This window comes from Tachyglossus aculeatus, chromosome 11 (assembly GCF_015852505.1).
Source record: "Tachyglossus aculeatus isolate mTacAcu1 chromosome 11, mTacAcu1.pri, whole genome shotgun sequence".
Taxonomy (NCBI): domain Eukaryota; kingdom Metazoa; phylum Chordata; class Mammalia; order Monotremata; family Tachyglossidae; genus Tachyglossus; species Tachyglossus aculeatus.
The window spans coordinates 42,836,782-42,856,706 of NC_052076.1; the positions used below are offsets into that span (position 1 = coordinate 42,836,782).

The 19,925-nt window shown below is 46.7% G+C and overlaps 1 protein-coding gene across 1 annotated transcript in view; it reads right to left on the reverse strand.

Moving 5' to 3' along the window:
* C11H16orf74 (chromosome 11 C16orf74 homolog) overlaps positions 1-12,982 on the reverse strand; it is a 56,555-nt gene extending 43,573 nt beyond the window's left edge. Inside the window, exons 1-2 of the mRNA XM_038753813.1 lie at positions 12,908-12,982; positions 2,770-2,875 (exon numbers count right to left, since the gene is read on the reverse strand). Coding sequence (XP_038609741.1) covers positions 2,770-2,797 — 28 coding nt within the window. The 5' untranslated portion in view covers positions 2,798-2,875; positions 12,908-12,982. The remainder of the gene's footprint in view (positions 1-2,769; positions 2,876-12,907) is intronic.
* Between the last annotated feature and the right edge of the window lie 6,943 nt (positions 12,983-19,925).

The following is a 19,925-nucleotide window of genomic DNA, read 5'->3' on the forward strand; positions in this document are numbered from 1 at the left end:
CTTCCAGCTCTAGCAAATTATGACTCTGTGCCCATATAGTTCGCAACTGCACCAGTGGAGAAGAAGAAACTCACCTCCCGTTTAACATGGCCACCCTTGGCTTTCCCACTCTTTTTTGAAACTGACGTTGTCTGAATTTAAGCAGCAACTGGGTACTTATCCCTCTAACTTTAATTCCCTCAATCAATCAATCAATCACTAGTATTTAGACTGTGAGCCCACTGTTGGGTAGGGACTGTCTCTATATGTTGCCAATTTGTACTTCCCAAGCGCTTAGTACAGTGCTCTGCACATAGTAAGCGCTCAATAAATACGATTGATGATGATGATGATGAAGAAGGGCTTACTGTGCACAGAATAGTCGGTCAGTCATATTTTATTGAGCACTTACTGTGTACAGAGCACTATACTAAGTGTTTTGAAGAGTACAATACAATAATAAACAGACATTCCCTGCCCGCAGTGAGCTTACGGTCTAGAACATGTACCGCGAACTTGGGAAAGTACCATGTAATAGACCTGGGAGACATGATCCCTGCCCACGGGGAACTTACAGTCTACAAAAGAGTTAATAGTCTACAGGGAGCTTACAGTCCACAGCCGACAGGACTTTCATTCCCTGATTATTGCCATCTCGCTAGCATTTCACAATTGGCCAGCTTTCTGGGGATTGTTATTATTGTTTAAGTAGATGAGTATTGTCCGTCCACTTAGGGGGAGACTGAGTCCCAACCAGCTTATATGGCTTGTTTTACGGCACAGGGCCAGAATTGGGACCCACTGCTTCTGAGTTCTGAGTCCCTTGCCTAGTCCGCCGAAGCACGCTACCTCTCAATTCACATGGTTCCTTTGGTTGCACTTCACGATGGATCACAAGGTACACCTCACCCGGCATCACGAGCGGAATCAAGATGGCACCGGAGAAGAGTAACTACAGCCTCGAGGTAATACCTCTTGCCCTCTCAAGTGTTCGCAAGTGATGGGAAACAAAGGAAGTCGGAGGCTGCTGACTACTGCTAGCATTCTCCGAGAGAGACTAAAGAGTTGGGAGGGAAGTGAAGGGAGGGAGTAATCCCGTCTCACAGATGGATAGACCAATGGGTTTTGGGGTTTGGGTGGGGGTAGGTGTGTTGGACCAGAAAGAGGAAGAGATTCTTCTTTTTAGTTTCATTTCTCTTAACCATTCCCTGATCACTCTGGCCTCGCCTCTTCTGGCTCTATTTTCAACCACTTGACTGGGTCCAAATAGTCATCCCAGGAAGCAGTGGTGATGTGAGTTTCGTGCCCAGAAAATTTTGGAGAGTGGGCTGCAGATGCTATATACCTCAGTCTCCAGCCCCACTCTCTCACTGAATACTAGAATCGTTCCAATTCTTGGGATAGATTGAGTTTCTTAACTCTGGTGCTCCACGACTTTAATTAACAACCCAAGGGGCCTCTCCCACTTCCCACCCTGGGAGCAATGGGATTGGGTGATGTGAGAGCAGACCTAGATGGGGGAATTTGTGGATGTGGGTGTGTATATATATATATAAAACCCTTCCTACCTTACTTTCCTGATTTCTTCCTACAACCCAGCCTGTAACTTCTGCTTTTCTAATGCCAACCTACTCGCTGTATCTATCTCACCACCGAGCACTTGCCCACATCCTGCCTCTGGCCTGGAATGCCCTCCCTCTCCAGATATCCAATAGCCTCTCCCCACTTTCAAAACCTTATTAAAAGCACATCCTTCCAAGAAGTCTTCCCCATTCCCTTCTGCGTTCCCCTTGCACTTGGATTTGCACCCCTTATTCAACAAACCCTCAGCCCCACAGTGCTTATGTTCATATCCATAATTTATTTTTATTAATGTCTTCCTCCCCCTCTAGGCTGCAAATTCATTGTGGCCAGGGAACGTGTCTACCAACTGTGTTGTACTGTACTCTCCCAAGTGCTCAGGACAGTGCTCTGCACAAAGTAAGCGCTCGATAAATACAAATAATTGATCGATTGATATATCTACTCTCCTTACCCTAGGAGCAAGGAGATCTGGGTTCTAATCCCAGCTCTGCCACTTGTCTGCTTTATGACCATGAGCAATCATTTCGCTTCTCTGAACCCCAGTTTCCTCATCTGTAAAATGGGGATTAAATATCATCCCCTTAGACTGTTAACAGTCCCGTGTAGAATAGGGACTTTGTCTTTTCTGATTTTATTTATCCCAGTGCTTAGTACAATGCTTGGCACATAGTGAGCACTGAACAAGTACCACAGCTCTTATAAGTGGCTTTCTCTTGGGAGCTCATTTTTTTCTTTAACTGTGGCAATTCCGGTGAAAATTAAGCAAAGAGCAGATGTTACCATTTATGACTGAGGAAATTAAAGCCCAGAGAAGTTGTCCAAGGTCTTGTCTAAGGTGACCCAGCTAGCCACTGGGGAAGGGGAAACATGGTGTCATGCAAGAGGAAGGTGAGGTCAGAACCTTTGGCATCCACCGGCATCATCCCTTAGCCTCCCTTCTGTGGGGAATCGAGAGCGCTGACTTCAGAGCCTCTCTTGCAACCCTCGGCATAAGAACCAGGGATATAATAGTTAAAAATACTTTAGATCATTTGCCACCACCTTGAAATGGTCAGCAGCCTCCCCGCCCTCCAGCCAAGCCTGGAGGGGATAGACTGCCTCTATTCCTCCTCTCTCTTTACAGGCCCTTGGTTTGTTTTTGTTATTTCATCTTAGTGGCCACTGCCCAGCTTCCCACAGGAAGCCAATGCCACAAGAGAGCCTTACCTTTCAGGCAGGATAACTTAAGTCCCATATTTTCATCCTTTTAGCATAGAGTGAATCGTAAATTAAATCCACAGCTCTCAGAATGTAGGCCTCTGCTTCACTGTTCCTGCAATGAGAGAAACGGTTTGAAAAGCTGAGAAAAGGGAAGACTCATGCTAAGATCTAACTTGTATTTGAAACATGTGGCTCTCTCTTTACAGATCCAAATTGGTGCACAACAGGAAGTGGTGGTATAAAACACAACACAGAAAAACCACCAAGTGATGTCATGGTGCCTGGTGACTAAATCTGGGTTTAGTTTTCTTAAAGAGGAACTTTTGTGCTGCCAGAAATTTTCAAGTGTATCAAAGCCAAGACATATCCTCTGCTTGGGGTACATATTTCTTGGCCAACTAAAATTTATCCTATGGCCATTCTATGCAAGAGGGTCATCGTCAGGCCAGTTGGTATGCTCTCCACCTGGTGAATAGAGAAACTGAGGCATAGGCTTTAGAACAAACTTGCCTGAGATCCAGAGAAAGATCAGAGACGGGAATCTTAAGTCTTTTGGTACCACAATCTTGTGTTCTGCTTCCCCGCCCCAGCCCTTGACCCCCATGGCCAGAGCAAGACCATCATGAATTGGCTAAATTTTGGATGGATCAATCAATCAATCATATGTTAAGGGCTCTGCTGTGAAAGGGGTAATCATGTCTCAGTTTTATTTGCTCTGAATGGAATCTTTGGACTGAATTTTGCAAACCAAACTTCTCCTCTGACTTGGAGGGCTAGGAACCCCTATGCTACACTCCTCCAGATGATGTTGTGATGCCCTGATCTCAGTTTTATTTTCCCGGTGTGGAGTCCTCGGACTGAATTTTACAAAGCAAAGTTCTGTTCAGCCTTGGAGGGCTAGGATCCCCTGTGCTGCACTCCTCCAGAAGATGTTGTGATGCTCTGATTTCCATCTCACCCCTACAGGAAGGACAGTGATGCGGTTGGGGATCCACCTCCATGTCGGACTTTCACCTCAGCACCAGTGAGTGTGCTGGAGACTGACAGTAGTTTTGCTCCCAAATTTTTTTTTAATGGCATTTCTTAAGCATTTACTATGTTCCAGGCCCTGAACTAAGCGCTGGGGTAGGATACAAGCTAATCAGGTTGGATACAGTCCATGTCCCACATGGGACTCATGGTCTTAATCTCCATTTTACAGATGAGATAACTGAGGCACAGAGAGGTTAAGGACTTGCTCAAGATCACCCAGCAGGCAAATCACGAAATCACTAAAATCCACCTTTTCCTCTCCATCCAAACTGCTACAATGTTAATCCAAGCCCTCCAGCCCTGACCTCTCTCCTTCCTTGCAATCTCTCAAGACTTGGATGTCCTGCCAACACCACAAATCAAATGTGTCCAAAACTGAACTCCTTATCTTCCCACCCAAACCCCATCCTCCCCCGTCTTTCCCATCACTGTAGACAATACCACTATCCTCCCTATCTCACAAGTCCATAATCTTGGCGTTACCCTTGACTCACCTCTCTCATTCTACCCACATACTCAATGTCACCAAATCCTGTCGATTCTACCTTCACAAATTGCTAAAATCCTCCCTTTCCTCTCCATCCAAACTGCCATTATGCTGATCCAAGCATTTATCCTATCCGGGCTTGATTACTGCATCTGCCTCCTCGCTTCTCTGCCCCCCAGCCTCCTGTCTCACCCCCTCCTCCCACCCACACTTCACACTGCTGCACAAATCATTTATCAACAAAAATGTTCTCTTCAGTTCTCCCTCCTCAGGAACCTCCAATGGCTGCCCATCCACCTCCATCCACCTCCACATCATATATGCATATAAACATATATATACACATATATAGGGAGGCAATGGAGGATATACGGTTCATTCATTCATTCAGTCATTTATTGAGCACTTACTGTGTGCAGAGCACTGTGGTAAGCACTTGGGAAAGTACAACAATAAACAGACACATTCCCTGCCATGAGCTTAAAGTCTGCATATGGTTATGTTCATATGTTGATATATTCTGAGCTCCTGCCCCCTCTTCCACTACCTGTGTCAAAGCACAGGTTGCAGGAACAAAGTCAACTCTTTGATCTGGGGGGAGGCTTCAATCCCTGTATTAAACCCTGGTAGTGTCCAAGTGCATATAGAAAGCAGGGCAAGACAAACTCCATTTTTTTAAAAATGGTATTTGTTAAGTGCTTACTATGTCCCAGACAGTATTCCAAGCTCTGGGGTAGATACAGGATTATCAGGTTGGACACAGTCTCTGTCTCACATGTCTAAGTCAGAGGAAGGAGGGCTTATTCTTCATTTTTACAGACGAGGAAATTAAGGCAAAGAGAAGTAAAGTGACTTTTTATGGTATTTAAGTGCTTTACTATGTACCAGGCACCGTTCTAAATGCTGGGGCACATCCGAATCCAGGTCCTTTGATTACCAGGCCTGGGGTCTTTCCACTTGACCACACTGCTTCTAAGCACACCTAGAATAAATGCTTGAGAATGGAGGAACTGAAAAAGTGAAGCGGGTTTGTTGCGGGTTTGCTGTTACTCTCCTACCCAGCTCTAAGTCGCTCTCGTTTGCTCTGAGCAATTAAGGGGCCTCCTGGAGCCAGACGTGACCCAAAGCAGCCTCCACAGGTACTGGGGAGCTCCACCGTACAGTGTTCCAGGGAGTCAGCTCAGCCCTGAGAGCAAAGGAATCTTGGAAAGGTGGCTGGAAGTGCTGAGAGAGAGACTCAGGGCACCAAGATAAACAACCTCAAGACCCCAGAGTTGCAGGGGTAGGTGGTCTAGCAGAGTGGCTTAGTGGATAAAGTACAGGCCAGGGAGACAGAGGACCTGGATTCTAATCACAGCTCCGTCATTTGCCTTCTGTGTGATCTTGGGCTTGTCACTCAACTTCTCTCTGCCTCGGTTTCCTCAAATGTAAAATGGGGATTCGATATCTATTCTCCCTACTTGACTGTGAGCCCCGTGTGGGACAGAGGGGGTCCCACCTGATTAACTTGCACCTACCCCAGTGCTTAGAACAGTACTCAGCACACAGTAAGCACTTACAAATACCTTTAAAAAAATAAAAAATAAAAATAAAACCCTGCTACCCCACTAGCCTTACAGAGATATGGAATGCCACTCCTCAAAGTGCAAAGTTGTTGTTACTCCCTGGATGGGTACTTTGTCACCAAGAATATAGGCTCACGTGACTTATAAACTTAAATATATCATGACATCATTGATGAAATGCATTGAGATTGTTTTGTACCAGGTGGCCTGTTAGCAATAAGCAAAGTCTATGACAGTTATCTTGGAATGAGGCAACTGTATTTCCACTGTCACCCCTGCTGGCACAAAAACAGATGATCAAACCACAGATCCTGAGTTTGGGAGCCAAATCAGACAGGAGGGGAGACCAAGTTGGGTAGAGAGAAGCTAAAGGTCTCAGTTCATTTGGACAGTGAAAATGGGAAATTAGGTAACAACACTCCAAACTCTTTTTTTAGCAGACCAGTTTTGCATTTAGTCATGAACCTCTCCCTCACCCGAAAGGGTTCTGGGACCCTCTTTGCTGCTGGGACAGCCAAGGTTCATTTCCCTCCAAACAGAACCACCACATCTCCAGGGAGCAGCGAGATTGGTAACAGATGCTGTACACACTCACATCACATCAGGTATGCTCCCTGGACTTGCTCTGAATCAACTGGGTATGCGTGACGGGGGAAAGGGGGGGCAGTGAAAGCATTTAGAAATAAAAGCAAATGCATGTTGTCTTTGTGAGGGTTAGGACTGATGTCTTTACCCCCAGCTTTGCCGATACATACCAAGGTTAGCCTTGCAGATAAGCCCTTAAAAATGTAAAACTCTCAGAATGTACTTTGCCAGCCTGCTCTCCCCTCTTACCTATGCCCAGAAAGAAAATACAGTACATAAAATTAGCACGATTCCCCAGAGTTTACAGAGGCCTGTCATCAAACGCTTCTAGCCCCAGGCACACCTGCTCACGTTGGGTAGTCTAGTTACTAGAATTCAAATAACTGGATGCAGGAGCATTACTGAACTATTCAATTGAAAATCCCTGCTCCTGGGACACTGTTTCTATGAGAAAGGTAAAGACAACTCCAGGGTGGTATATAGGCAATGTGAGTTTGACTGGATGTGGCCGTATTCCCCAGGGAAACCAATGTTTGAAAAGGCTCTGCCTTTGCCTATTTTCCCCCATTCACAGAGCAGATTCTTTGGGAAACAAGAAAATCACAGAGGCAAAGATGTGGAAGATGTGAACCTGTACTGGACTCCTGGAAGAAACTGAAATGTCCCTAAAAGACAGCTACAGTTCAGGAATAATCTTCTGAAGAGCCTGTTCCTACCTTGTTTTTTTTTTCCTCAATCCAAAATGCCATGGAAGTTTTCTGGAGTAAATATGTGAAAGATGCTCAGCCACCACCTAAATGCAGCTGCTTCTGGGGTGGACCAAGGCATTTTTTGAATGTTAAACAGCAGGACACCTCCATCATTTAATGATGGTATTTATTTTTAATGATGGCATTTATTAAGCGCTTACTACGTGCAAAGCACTGTTCTAAGCTCTGGGGAGTTTATAGGTGATCAGGTTGTCCCACGGGGGGCTCACAGTCTTAATCCCCATTTTACAGATGAGGGAACTGAGGCCCAGAGAAGTGAAGTGACTCGCCCAAAGTCACACAGCTGACAAGTGGCGGAGCCGGGATTTGAACCGATGACCTCTGACTCCAAAGCCCGGGCTCTTTCCACTGAGCCACGCTGCTTCCCATTTAAATGCTTCTCATTTAAAAGAGAAGGGGAAGAAAATAACCGACACCATCTTCAGCCAGGATTTACAGCTGGGAAGCAGGCTAGCCTCATTGAGTCACTTTTCATTGCAACACTGGGAAATGGAAGTCATTCATGCATTCATTATAAAGTACCACTGTGCTCAACGTTTTCCTAAATCCCCCAAGAAAATGCCCTGCCCAACCCATGCTGGAGAAAAAGCAGTGGCCAAGTGGTTAAAGCACAGGCCTTGGAGTCAAAAGGACCTGGGTTCTGATCTCTTGTCTGCCACACGTCTGCTGTGTGACCTTGGGCAAGTCACTTAACTTCTCTGTGCCTCAGATACCTCATCTTTAAAATGGGGATGAAGACTGTAAGCTCTATGTGGGACATGCACTGTTTCCAACCTGATCACCTTGTATGCACCCCAGTGCTTAGAACAGTGTCTGGCACATGGTAAGTGCTTAATAATTACAATTTTTAAAAAATCTTAAAATACAATGTAATGTCCACTTACTACTTAGAACCCTTGTCCCTGGGTAATAAGATTTTGAACCAAGTCTCATTGAATTGGAATTCCTTAATATACCTCCCAAGAATAGGGAAGTACTGTACACACAGGGAGAAATCAGATGGTCCCTTTGGAAAGGCTCTCACAACCCTCTTGTGGCTGGCAAGAAGAATCAAATGCAACTCTTGCCATCAACACATTGCCTTTTATCAGACGTCTCCCTCACAAACGTCCACGAGGGACGGGGTGCACTGAGTAGACGTCTGTTTAGTCGCTGGCTGGTAAATTTTTGTTTACAAGGAAACTTGCAAGTTTTGAAGTTGCCCGGGAGATCAGAAACGAGTCGGTGGATAACCCTCAAAAGTCCAAGAACTCATCTGACTCCTGGACTTGGCAATGTGTTTTTCAGAAACTCTTCTCCACCCCAAAGGCAGATGGATGGGTCCCTTTTTTCACCTTCTCTCCTCCCATTCTTATTATCTTCGTATCAAAGAGTCAAGCAGGAGTAATGTAATATTCATAATGGTATTTTTAAGTGCTTATTATGGTGCCAAGCAGTGTACTACTACTACTAATAATAATGGCATTTATTAAGCGCTTACTATGTGCAAAGCACTGTTCTAGGCGCTGGGGAGTTACAAGGTGATTGGGTTGTCCCACAGGGGGCTCACAGTCTTAATCCCCATTTTACAGTTGAGGTAACTGAGGCCCAGAGAAGTTAAGTGACTTGCCCAAAGTCACTCAGCTGACAATTGGCGGAGCTGGGATTTGAACCCATGACCTCTGACTCCAAAGCCCGTGCTCTTTTCACTGAGCCACTCTGCTTCTACCAAGCACTAGAGTAGATGCAAGTTTACCAAATTGGACACAGTCCCCGTCCCGCAAGGGACTCACAGTCTTAAGTACGAGGAAGTAGGATTTAATGCTCATTTTATTATTATTATTAATAATAATAATAGTATTTGTTAAGTGCTTACTATGCGCTAATTACTGTTCTAAGCACTGGGGTAAATACCAGGTAATCAGGTTGTTCCACGAGGGGCTCACAGTCTTCATCCCCATTTTAAAGATGAGGTAACTGAGGCCCAGAGAAGTTAAGTGACTTCCCAAGGCTCACACAGCAGATGCGTGGCAGAGATATGATTAGAACCCAGGTCCTCTGATTCCCAGGCCCATGCTCTTTCCACTAGGCTACACTGCCTCTGGGTATATCTCCACGCCCCACCCCTCCACAACCATGACGGCTAGAGTGAGCCAAAGGAATTTATTTTTTATTCATAAGGACCACCAAATTTTTTGTAGTACAAATGGCACTTAGAGAAAAGCCAATGAAACTTTAGCGACTTTAAAACAGACCCTTTGTGGGTTGGGCGTACGAAGTGGGGATGGCCCTTAAAAGGTTCCCAAATAATACATTTTTTAATATAGCGAGGAAATGCTTCCTCTCGGTTAATGTTTTCTTTTTCTACGTCTCGCTCCATCTCAGCTCTAGGGAAGAGATGCATTTACATTCTAAATGAACTCACTCCAGAATCCGACCGTTGCTTAGCTGGAGTCAGTGGGCCGCACGGTAGGAAGGTAGAGGCAGTGGGGGTTGAAACACCCAAGTGCTTAGAGCGGTGGGTGCGAGGTGACACCAAGGCCGGCAGGAACTGATTTCAACGAACTACATCTCAGCCCAGCAGTCCTCTTATCTCGAGGGGAAGTCAGGAGCCACAAGTTTCTGTCGCCTCAGCTTAGAAGCTCTCCCGCCTTAAGCCGGCTGCCAAGGACTCCAGGGCAAGGACTCATACAACTTAGATTCAAGGTGGGGGGGGATTCAACATTTTCAGCAAAGATCCTCTGGTCTTTGGATTCTGCAAATGACATTTTCCCCTACAGAAAACTCTGCCTCTCTGTCTGCATGTCTGTATCTCTCAGTGTCTGATTCTGTCTCTCTCTCTCTCTGCCATTATCTATCTCTTCTGTGCCTGTCTCTACCTCTGTGTCTCTTTCTCTGCCTCTTTTCGTCTGTCTCTGATTCTGTCTCTGCCCCTGTCCCTGTGTGTCTGTTTCTGTCTCTCACTCTGTATGTTCATTCATTCATTCCATCATATCTATTGAGCGCTTACTGCCTACAGATCACTGTACTAAAGGCTTGGAAAGTACAACAGTGCTTTACACATAGTAAGTGCTTAACAAATGCCATCATTATTGTTATTATTACATCAATAGAGAGACAGTCCCTTCCCACAACGGGCTGTCTCTCTATCTGTATGTCTGTATCTCTGAGTGTCTGATTCTGTCTCTCTATCTGCCATTATCTATCTCTTCTGTGCCTCTTTCTCTGCCTCTTTTCTTCTGTCTCTGACTCTGATTCTGTCTCTGCCTCTATGTCTGTGTGTCTGTTTCTGTCTCTCACTCTGTATGTTCATTCATTCATTCCATCATATCTATTGAGCGCTTACTGCCTACAGATCACTGTACTAAAGGCTTGGAAAGTACAACAGTACTTTGCACATAGTAAGCGCTTAACAAATGCCATCATTATTGTTATTATTACATCAATAGAGAGACAGTCCCTTCCCACAACGGGCTGTCTCTCTATCTGTCTCGCCTCTCTCTCACTTTTATCCAGTTGCAAGAGTGTGGGTGGCACCAAAGCAGTGCTAACAATAACAATAATAATGATGATGATGGTATTTAAGTGCTTATTTTGTGCCAAGCACTGTTCTAAGCGCCGGAGGAGACGGAAGGTTATCAGGTTGTCCCAAGGGCGGCTCACAGCCTTAATCCCCATTTCACAGAAGAGGTAACAAAGAAGTAAACCAGCCTGGTTATCATATACAGTCACTTCTACTAAAGCACGTGTTTTCCTTGTCCCATTTGGATGGAAAGCTGTTGAAGAATTACACGTATATCTTGTATATATCTTGTAATCTCTTGTATATATTTGTACATATTTATTATCCTATTTACTTTACTTGTACATATTTACTACTCTATTTTATCATGTGCATATAGCTTTAATTCTATTTGTTCTGACGATTTTGACACCTGTCTACATGTTTTGTTCATTCATTCATTCAATCGTATTTATTGAGAGCTTACTGTGTGCAGAGCACTGTACTAAGCGCTTGGGAAGTACAGGTTGGTAACATATAGAGACGGTTCCTACCCAATAGCGGGCTTATCTCTCTCCCCCTTCTAGATTGTGAGCCCGTCGTTGGGTAGGTGCCGTCTCTATATGTTGCCGACTTGTACTTCCCAAGCGCTTAGTACAGTGCTCTGCACACAGTAAGCGCTCAATAAATACGATTGAATGAATGAATGAAGTGGCTTACACAAAATCACCCAGCTGACAAGCGGCGGACCCGAGATGAAAACCACGACCTCTGACTCCCAAGCCCGGGCTCTTGCCATTAAGCCAGGCTGCTCCAGGGTCTCTTAGGAACTTGGAAAGGATGAAACAGGGGCGAAAAGAAAAGAAGAGAAAAGAAAAGGAGGAAAAAAAAAGAAAGGAAAAGAGAAAAGAAAGGAAAGAAAAGAGAAAAGAAAAGAAAGAGACGAAAGGAAAGGAAAAGGAGAAAAAACAAAGTAAAGGAAAGGGAAAGAGAAAAGAAAAGAAAGGAAAGAAATAGAGAAAAGAAAGGAAAGGAAAAGAGAAAAATGACAGGAAAAGAAAAGGAAAGAAAAAGAGAAAAGAAAGGAAAGGAAAAGAGAAGAGACAGGAAAAGAAAAGGAAAAAGAAAAGAAAGAAAAGGAAAGGAAAAGAGAAAAAAGAAGAGACAGGAAAAGAGAAAAAGGAAAGGAAAGGAAAGGAAAGGAGAAGAAGAGACAAGAAAGGAAAGGAAAAGAGAAGGAGACAGGAAAAGAAAGGAAAGGAAAAGAGAAGAGAGGAAAAGAAAGGAAAGGAAAAGAAAAGAAAAGACAGGAAAAGGGAAGAAGAGACAGGAAAGGAAAGGAAAAGAGAAGAAGAGACAGGAAAAGAAAGGGAAGGAAAAGAGAAAAATGACAGGAAAAGAAAAGGAAAGAAAAAGAGAAAAGAAAGGAAAGGGAAAGAGAAGAGGCAGGAAAAGAAAAGGAAAAGAGAAAAAAGAAGAGAGGAAAAGAAAGGAAAAGAGAAACAAGGGAAAGGAAACGAGGAGAAGAGCCAAGAAAGGAAAGGAAAAGAGAAGGAGACAGGAAAAGAAAGGAAAGGAAAAGAGAAGGAGACAGGAAAAGAAAGGAGAGGAAAAGAAAGGAAAGGAAAAGAAAAGAAAAGACAGGAAAAGAGAAGAAGAGACAGGAAAGGAAAAGAAAAGAGAAGAAGAGACAGGAAAGGAAAGGAAAAGAGAAGAAGAGACAGGAAAAGAAAGGAAAGGAAAGGAGAAAAATGACAGGAAAAGAAAAGGAAAGAGAAAGAGAAGAGACAGGAAAAGAAGAGGAAAAGAGAAAAAAGAAGAGACAGGAAAAGAAAGTTAAAGAGAAACAAGAAAGGAAAGGAAACGAGAAGAAGAGACAAGAAAGGAAAGGAAAAGAGAAGGAGACAGGAAAAGAAAGGAAAGAAAAAGAGAAGAAGAGACAGGAAAAGAAAGGAAAGGAAAAGAGAAGAGGAGACAGGAAAAGAAACGAAAGGAAAAGAGAAGAGACAGGAAAAGAAAGGAAAGGAAAGGAGAAGAGACAGGAAAGGAAAGGAAAAGAGAAGAAGAGACAGGAAAGGAAAGGAAAAGAGAAGAAGAGACAGGAAAAGAAAGGAAAGGAAAAAAGAAATGGAAAGGAAAGGAGAAAAGAAAAGCGCAGGGGAGCGCAGGGGAGCGCAGTTCCCCGAGCGCTGCGGTGGCGGGCGGAGGGGGGCACGACCCTTACCGGCTGTGGGGCGGCTCTGTGTCCGCCCTCCGCCCTCCTGGTCCGGCCCGGCCCGGCCCGGCCTCCCCGGAGAGCGGACCTGACCCCCGGACACGAGCCCGGCCCCGCAACAGGCGGCGGCGGCAGCGGCAGCAGCGGCAGCTCCTGTCATCGCTCCGGGCCCCGAGCGGGCGGGCGGTCGGGCCGGCCGGGGGCAGGGGGGGTCCGACCGGCCGGGGCTGGGGCTGGGGCTGGGGCCGGGGCCCGCCGCCCGGAGCCCAGGGGAGGGGAGGGGAGGAGGGGCCGGGCCGGGCCGGGCGGCGAATCCGGGCCGGGGGGTGGGGCCGCCCGCCCCTCCGTTGGCGCCTCCTTCCCCGCCGCCCCACCTTCTTCCTTCACCTTCCCGTCGTCGAGGGCGGCGGGGCCCGACCCCTCCCCGGCACCGCCCCCCGCAGCCCCCCGACCCGACCCAAGCCGAGGGGCTCACACTCAACGCTCCTGCAGCTGCAACTGCCGCCGCCCGTGCAAGTCCCCCGCCCGGGGCCGCCGCCGCCGCCGCTGCTGCTGCTCTCGCTGCCGGTGCAACTCTTGCCTCCCGTGCAAGTCCCGCCGGGACCGCTGGCGCTGCTCCTGCAGCTGCAACTCCCGCCTCCCGTGCAAGAGAAACAGCGTGTGGCTCAGCGGCGAGACCACGGGCTTGGGAGCCAGGGGACGTGGGTTCTAATCCCTCCTCCGCCACTCTTCTGCTGTGTGACACACCTCGGGCGAGTCGCAATTTCTCTGAGTGTGTTGCCTGAAAAAGGGGATTGAAAGCGGGAGCCCCACGTGGGACGACAATCCGATTACCTTGTATCGGCCCCAGCGCTTAGAACAGTGCTTAGCACATCGTAAGCGCTTAACAAATACAAAAAAGAAAGGCCCGCCGGCTGCTGCTGCTTTTGCAGCTGCTACCGCTGCAGGTGCAACTCCCGCCGCCCTTGCAATCAATCAATCGTATTTATTGAGCGCTTACGGTGTGCACAGCACTGTACTAAGCGCTTGCAAGTCCTGCCAGAGTGCCGTTTCCCGGCCGGGAGCCGCCGGTGGTTTTCGCTAGCGGGGGAGGGGAGCGGCGTGGCTCAGTAGAAAGAGCCCGGGCTTTGGAGTCAGAGGCCGTGGGTTCAAATCCCGACTCCGCCACTTGTCAGCTGTGCGACTTCGGGCAAGCCACTTCGCTTCTCTGGGCCTCAGTTCCCTCATCTGTAAAATGGGGGTTGACTGTGAGCCCCCCGTGGGACAACCTGATCACCTTGTAACCCCCCAGCGCTTAGAACGGTGCTTTGCACATAGTAAGCGCTTAATAAATCCCATCATTATTATTATTATTCACTCAGTCGTATTTATTGATCGCTTACTGTGTGCAGAGCACTGTACTAAGCGCTTGGGAAGTACAAGTCGGCAACATATAGAGACGGTTCCGACCCAACAACGGGCGCACATGTGGGAGAGGGAGGGAGGGCTGAGGTGCCTTCTAGACTATGAGCCCGTTGTTGGGTACGAGTTGTCTCTGTTGCCTCAATTGTACTTTCCTAGTACTTAGTACAGTGCTCTGCACACAGTAAGCGCTCAGTCAGTACGATTGAAAGAAAATGAATGAATGCCTGGGGGAGTGGGGACAACATTTTCGCACCTCGAACACACCTATAATAATAATGATGGCGTTTATTAAGCGCTTACTATGTGCAAAGCACCGTTCTATCCTGCTGGGAGGGGAAAAGAAATGCACCCCCAAAGTTTTCTTCGAGATCAAAAGTCTCCCTGACACACACACACACACACTCCGCTGGTTTTTGTGCTTTTTCACTGTTGTAGAATCGCTCCCTTCTCTTCAGTACGGCCACATTCATGCAGTCGTATTTACTGAGCGCTTACTGGGTGCAGAGCACTGTAATAAGCGCTTGGAAAAGTACGGTTCATCGTCATCATCATCATCATCAATCGTATTTATTGAAAGCTTACTATGTGCAGAGCACTGTACTAAGCGCTTGGGAAGTACAAATTGGCAAATATAGAGACAGTCCCTACCCAACAGTGGGCTCACAGTCTAAAAGGGGGAGACAGAGAACGAAACCAAACATATTAACAAAATAAAATAAATAGAATAGATATGTACAAGTAAAATATCCGTAGAGACAATCCCTGTCCCTTCCCGAAGGAGCCTCTTGGTCGTGGGATCGAGTTGGGTCGGTGGGAGTAGGGAGCAGCGATATGCAGACCCTTGGAAACTGTTGAACAAGGGGAAAGGCATAGTTGGTTTGGGGACTTTAGACGCCCCCCCCCCCCACACACACACACATATCTGAGATGTGCAACATTAATAATAAAATCATGGTACTTGTTAAGCGCTTACTATGTGTCAAGAACTGTGCTGAGCGCTGGAGGAGTTACAGTGCTATCAAATCAGACCCCTACGGGGCTTACAGTATAAGAGGGATGGTGAACAGAAAGTTCATCCCCATTTTGCAGATGAGGAAAGTGAGGCATTAAGAGTTATAACCACCTGCCCAGGGTCACACAACAGGCAAGGTATAAAGAGATGCCAGTTTGGTGACACCCCAAGCAGGGGAAGACGGGAACCCACTGGGGCTCAGGGGCCAGGCCCTGAATCCAGGTGTGGGGTGAGGAACGGGCTGGGATGAAAAGGCTTTAGTGGATAGGACACGGGCCTCGGAGGCAGAAGAACCTGGGTTCTAATACTGACTCCACCACTTTCTGCTGTGTGACAGCGGTCGAGTCACTTCAGTTTTCCGTGCCTCAGTTACCTCATCTGTAAAATGGGGATTTAGGCTGGGATACCCATGTGTGACAGGGACTGTGCCCGTCCCGATTAGCTTGTATCTACCCCCAGTGCTTGGCACACAGTGAGCCCTTAATAAATACCGCTACCCCCAGTGCTTGGCACACAATAAGCTCTTAATAAAAACCGCTACCCCCAGTGCTTGGCACACAGTAAGCTCTTAATAAATACTGCAATTATTATTATTATTATTATCATGATTATCATTATGATTATTATCAAAAATACCATAAAAAAGGTGGTAAGATCCAGCTTACTTCCCCACACCCCTTCCTTTTTAGACCAATTAAAGTCTTAGGCTGTCAGAATCTGGGAGCATCCAACCAGGGGACAGGACTGGGGCCCCCCGAAAAGGCCTCTCAGTGGGGTGTGCATTTGCAGTTTCTCGCCTGGGCAGGGCAATATTAGAGCACAGTGTGGGTGGGACAAGGCCTCCGTGAAACCCCCAGTCAAGGGTGAATCTACTTTTCTCCGTGGGTGTCGGGGAGTGAGGGAAGTTGATCCACCACGTGGACAACAAATGACCACCCCTCTTTTGCACATTTCCATCTGCAGTTGATTTCCAGGGAGGAGCACGCATTATTTCCTTTCAATTGCTTAATCACTTGCGGCTATTCCAAGGTTTAGTAGCACTTACCATCAGTGCATGAACCTTCCTGGACTTTTATCAAATGTCTTTCCTGGTTGTTTTTGAAACTCCTCGGAGTTGTCTACCACATCCTCTTGGCAAGCATAGGTTTGAAAGCAGTAGATTTGTCTACGGGAAACGATTAAAGATTTCAGGTTATAAATTTCCATCCCTGTGCTTTGATCGTGAACTCCAAACTCTCCAGGGCTTTGCTCTTCTTTTAGTCTCCTGGGAAAACTAACCAATTAGTCCACTGGGGACACAGTTGGACCTCGAACCAGCAGGGAACAAAGTTACGCCCTGGGGAGGAGGAATGAAATGCTTTGAATTTCCTTAGAACTTCCCCTCCTGCAAAATTCCCCATGAGCCAGGGAAGGACACTATTTTATAAATCGAGAAATAGAGTCAGAGAGAGAAAGAGAGAGATGACCTGTCCTTACTCTGTGTCAGAGGAAGAGCAGGGAACAGAACTAAGTTTCAGGATGTCTCATTTGGTGCTCCATTTAGCAGAGCAGGACTCTGTCCACACTTTGAGTCATTCTTCAGAAACGATTGCCTTTCATTCCTTTGACTTGAGTGAAGTTCTAAGGGGGAAGGAGGACAGTGGGAGAGTGATTTAAATGTTGTTCAGTGTTTTAGAAAAGCAGTGTGGCCTAGAGGAAAGATCCTGGGCCTGAGAGTCACAGGATCTGGGTCCTAAACCCAGTTCTGTCACTCACCTGCCAGATGACCTGGGCCAGTCATTTAACTTCTCTGTGCCTCAGTTTCCTCAACTGTAAAAAGGAAATGTAACACCTGTTTTCCTTCCCATCTAGACTGTGAGCCCCAGGTGGGGTAAAGACCTGACCTGATTATCTTGTACCTCTCCCCCAGCTCTTGGTACATCGTCCGGCACACAGTAAGCACTTATCAAATGTCCCTATTATTATAATAATTTTATTATTATTATTATTATGTAGGTGATTCATTCAGTCCAGTGGGTTGCTAGAAATAGAAAGGAGCAAATGGAGCTAGGTAATACATGGAGGCAGGGCATAACTCATCCTTCCCCCAGCTCCCTGGTGTGGAGGTTGGCAGTGAAAATCCAAAGCGTGAAGATGACAAGTGTTCGGGCGGCTTGGGCCAACCAGTCCTATTGCCATCCAAATGGCTGTGGGAAAGGCTTCAGAACTTCTCCCCCCACACCAGCTTTTTGCCCCCACAAATGCTGTTCTGCTTTATTAAAGTCTCAGAACAGTGGGAGATGTGCAGAGTTGATTCCCCATGGCAGCCAGCTCCTCTCTGAAATAATGGGGGGAGGGCCTTGGACACTAGACCTTAGCCCCTGGCTTGAGCCTAGAGCATCTTTCCAAGGGGAGGGTCTGTTGGGTCCTGACAACTTCTGAACCCTGGGCAGGCAGGGGGGTGGTCACTGTTCCTGATGACCACCTTTCCTCTTCTCAGCTCTTGGATCACTAGTGTGAACATTAGCAGCAAGAATGCATGAAGAGGGGAGGAGATGGGTAGCAATGGAGGGGAAAGATGCCTTGGTACAAATTCATCCAGACCTAGCTCTGAACTAGGCACCCTCTATGTACTGGAGCAACAAACCCGAATTCCTTGTCAACCTCATAGGAGTAAATAAGCAGACTCAATCCTTTGTTATAGGGCCTAATGATAATATTTCTATCTCAACAGCAGGTGCTTACAATACAGTTGGCTAATACCAATCTTGTTAAAAAGGGTTAAACAAAGCCATCAGATAAAAACAAACGTCATAGCACTTTGTATGGCAAGAGCAGCTTCCAGCAGGAATCCCAGAAGCAATTCTTCAATCCTTCCTTTCACCGGGTCGTATTGCATCGCAGTTTTATTGATCGGGAAACAGATTTCCAAAGTCCCTCGAAAAGTGAGTGGTCTGTCCAGGCCGAGAAAGGTCACTTCATTTCTAGTACAAGGGCTTCAACCTGTAAACCACCGTCTTTGCTACAGGACCTTGGGCTTTAGGGCCACTGTGAATTTAGAGACAAGGGGAAAAGGGATGGAGTTCTAGTGTGGGGAGGCTGAGAGTGGGAGAGGATTTATGAGTGCAAGAAGGAAAATTATAGGGATAAGAGGATGAAGTGGATCTGTAGGAAGGAAAATGGGGGACAGGCACGGGGATGGAGTTCATTGGGGTGACAAAGAAAAGGTAAATCCAGGCCAAGGGTTAGAAAAGAGGTTAGGAAAAGAAGGTTAGAAAAGAAGGGTTAGGAAAGAGAGTGAGAGCACTGGAAAAGCACAAGCAGCGTTAGGGAGTGGATAGGTGGAGAAAGAGAGAAAGGGAAGAGTAGAGAAGATGATAAAAAGATGGAAGAATTGGAATTAGTTTGGCAGATAATAAGGTCATCTGCGGAGCGGCACTGTTTCATCCTTTCCTAGGTGTCTGTTGCCCACCCTCCCTTTCCCTTCTCTTATTCTTGGTCTTGAGGGCCGGGGACCATGTCTAATTTTCATGGATGTATTTTTCCCATTCCTCAGTGCAGTGATCTGTGAAGAATAACTTCTTAATAAATACCATTGCTACTAGTACTACTTCTACTACTGTTAGATGAATGACCATCTTTGGGGAGAAGCAGTGGAAGGAACAGTGTTTCCAGGATCGAGGACAACGGTCTGAATAGAAGCTTGGCCAGCCAAGACCACAGAGAGCAAAAGGAATGAATAGGATTGGCCAAGTGAAGCCAGTAACACTAATTAGGCCCTTGTGATTTCAGCCCCTGTGCTGCTGACACAACTATGAACCACATCTCTGAGTCTTTGGGACGATGGCAGACTCCCTGAAGAAACATCTTTTATCAAGTGAGAGTCAATTGTAAGGGTGGATGATGAGAGTGGGCCAAGTTAAAGGAGAGCACCTCCTCCCCCCCCGCCCCCTTCCCAAATCAGCAGAGCATCCTAGGACACCAACCCCGAGAAGAACTCTTTGCCCCTCTCCCCCACCCCTCATGGGTGTTTGGGGGGACCCTTTGCAGGTCAGTCTTTCCCAACCATGGGTTGGGGGAAGTGGAGGCAGGGAAGACTATGAAGATGGTAATGTGGCTTTATGGCTTATTTGAAGCGTTAACTGGTGAATTCTGTCCCCAAAGCTTGGCCGGAAGCTTAGCGAGCCACAGAACATCATTGCTTAAAAAGCCACAGATCGATCTTGTCCTTGGAAGTTGGGCGGGGAGAGTAGCTCCACTCTTTAAACCTCCTCTCTTTCTCATACTGCCCGATCCCCGTGAAATGACAGCTTGCCCAGGGCTACCGGGAAGAATGGAAGAGAGACAGCCACCTCTCACAACCGTACAACCCTACACCCTCAGAACAGGAGTAGGTAGAGGGGTTTAAATAGCTTGTATCCACAAAACCCAAAGCAACGTTGAAACCCCAACAGCCTCATCGACAGATGGCAACAGTTGAAACCAAAATCATGAGAAAGTGATAGAACATGCCTATGAAGGCACTTGTCACCGCTTTAATACCAAATTTGGAAACAACCTAAATATAACTGTTCTTTCTATTCAAATAGCACTCATGAGCGTGCGGGGGGGATGGCTGAAAAGTCACCAACA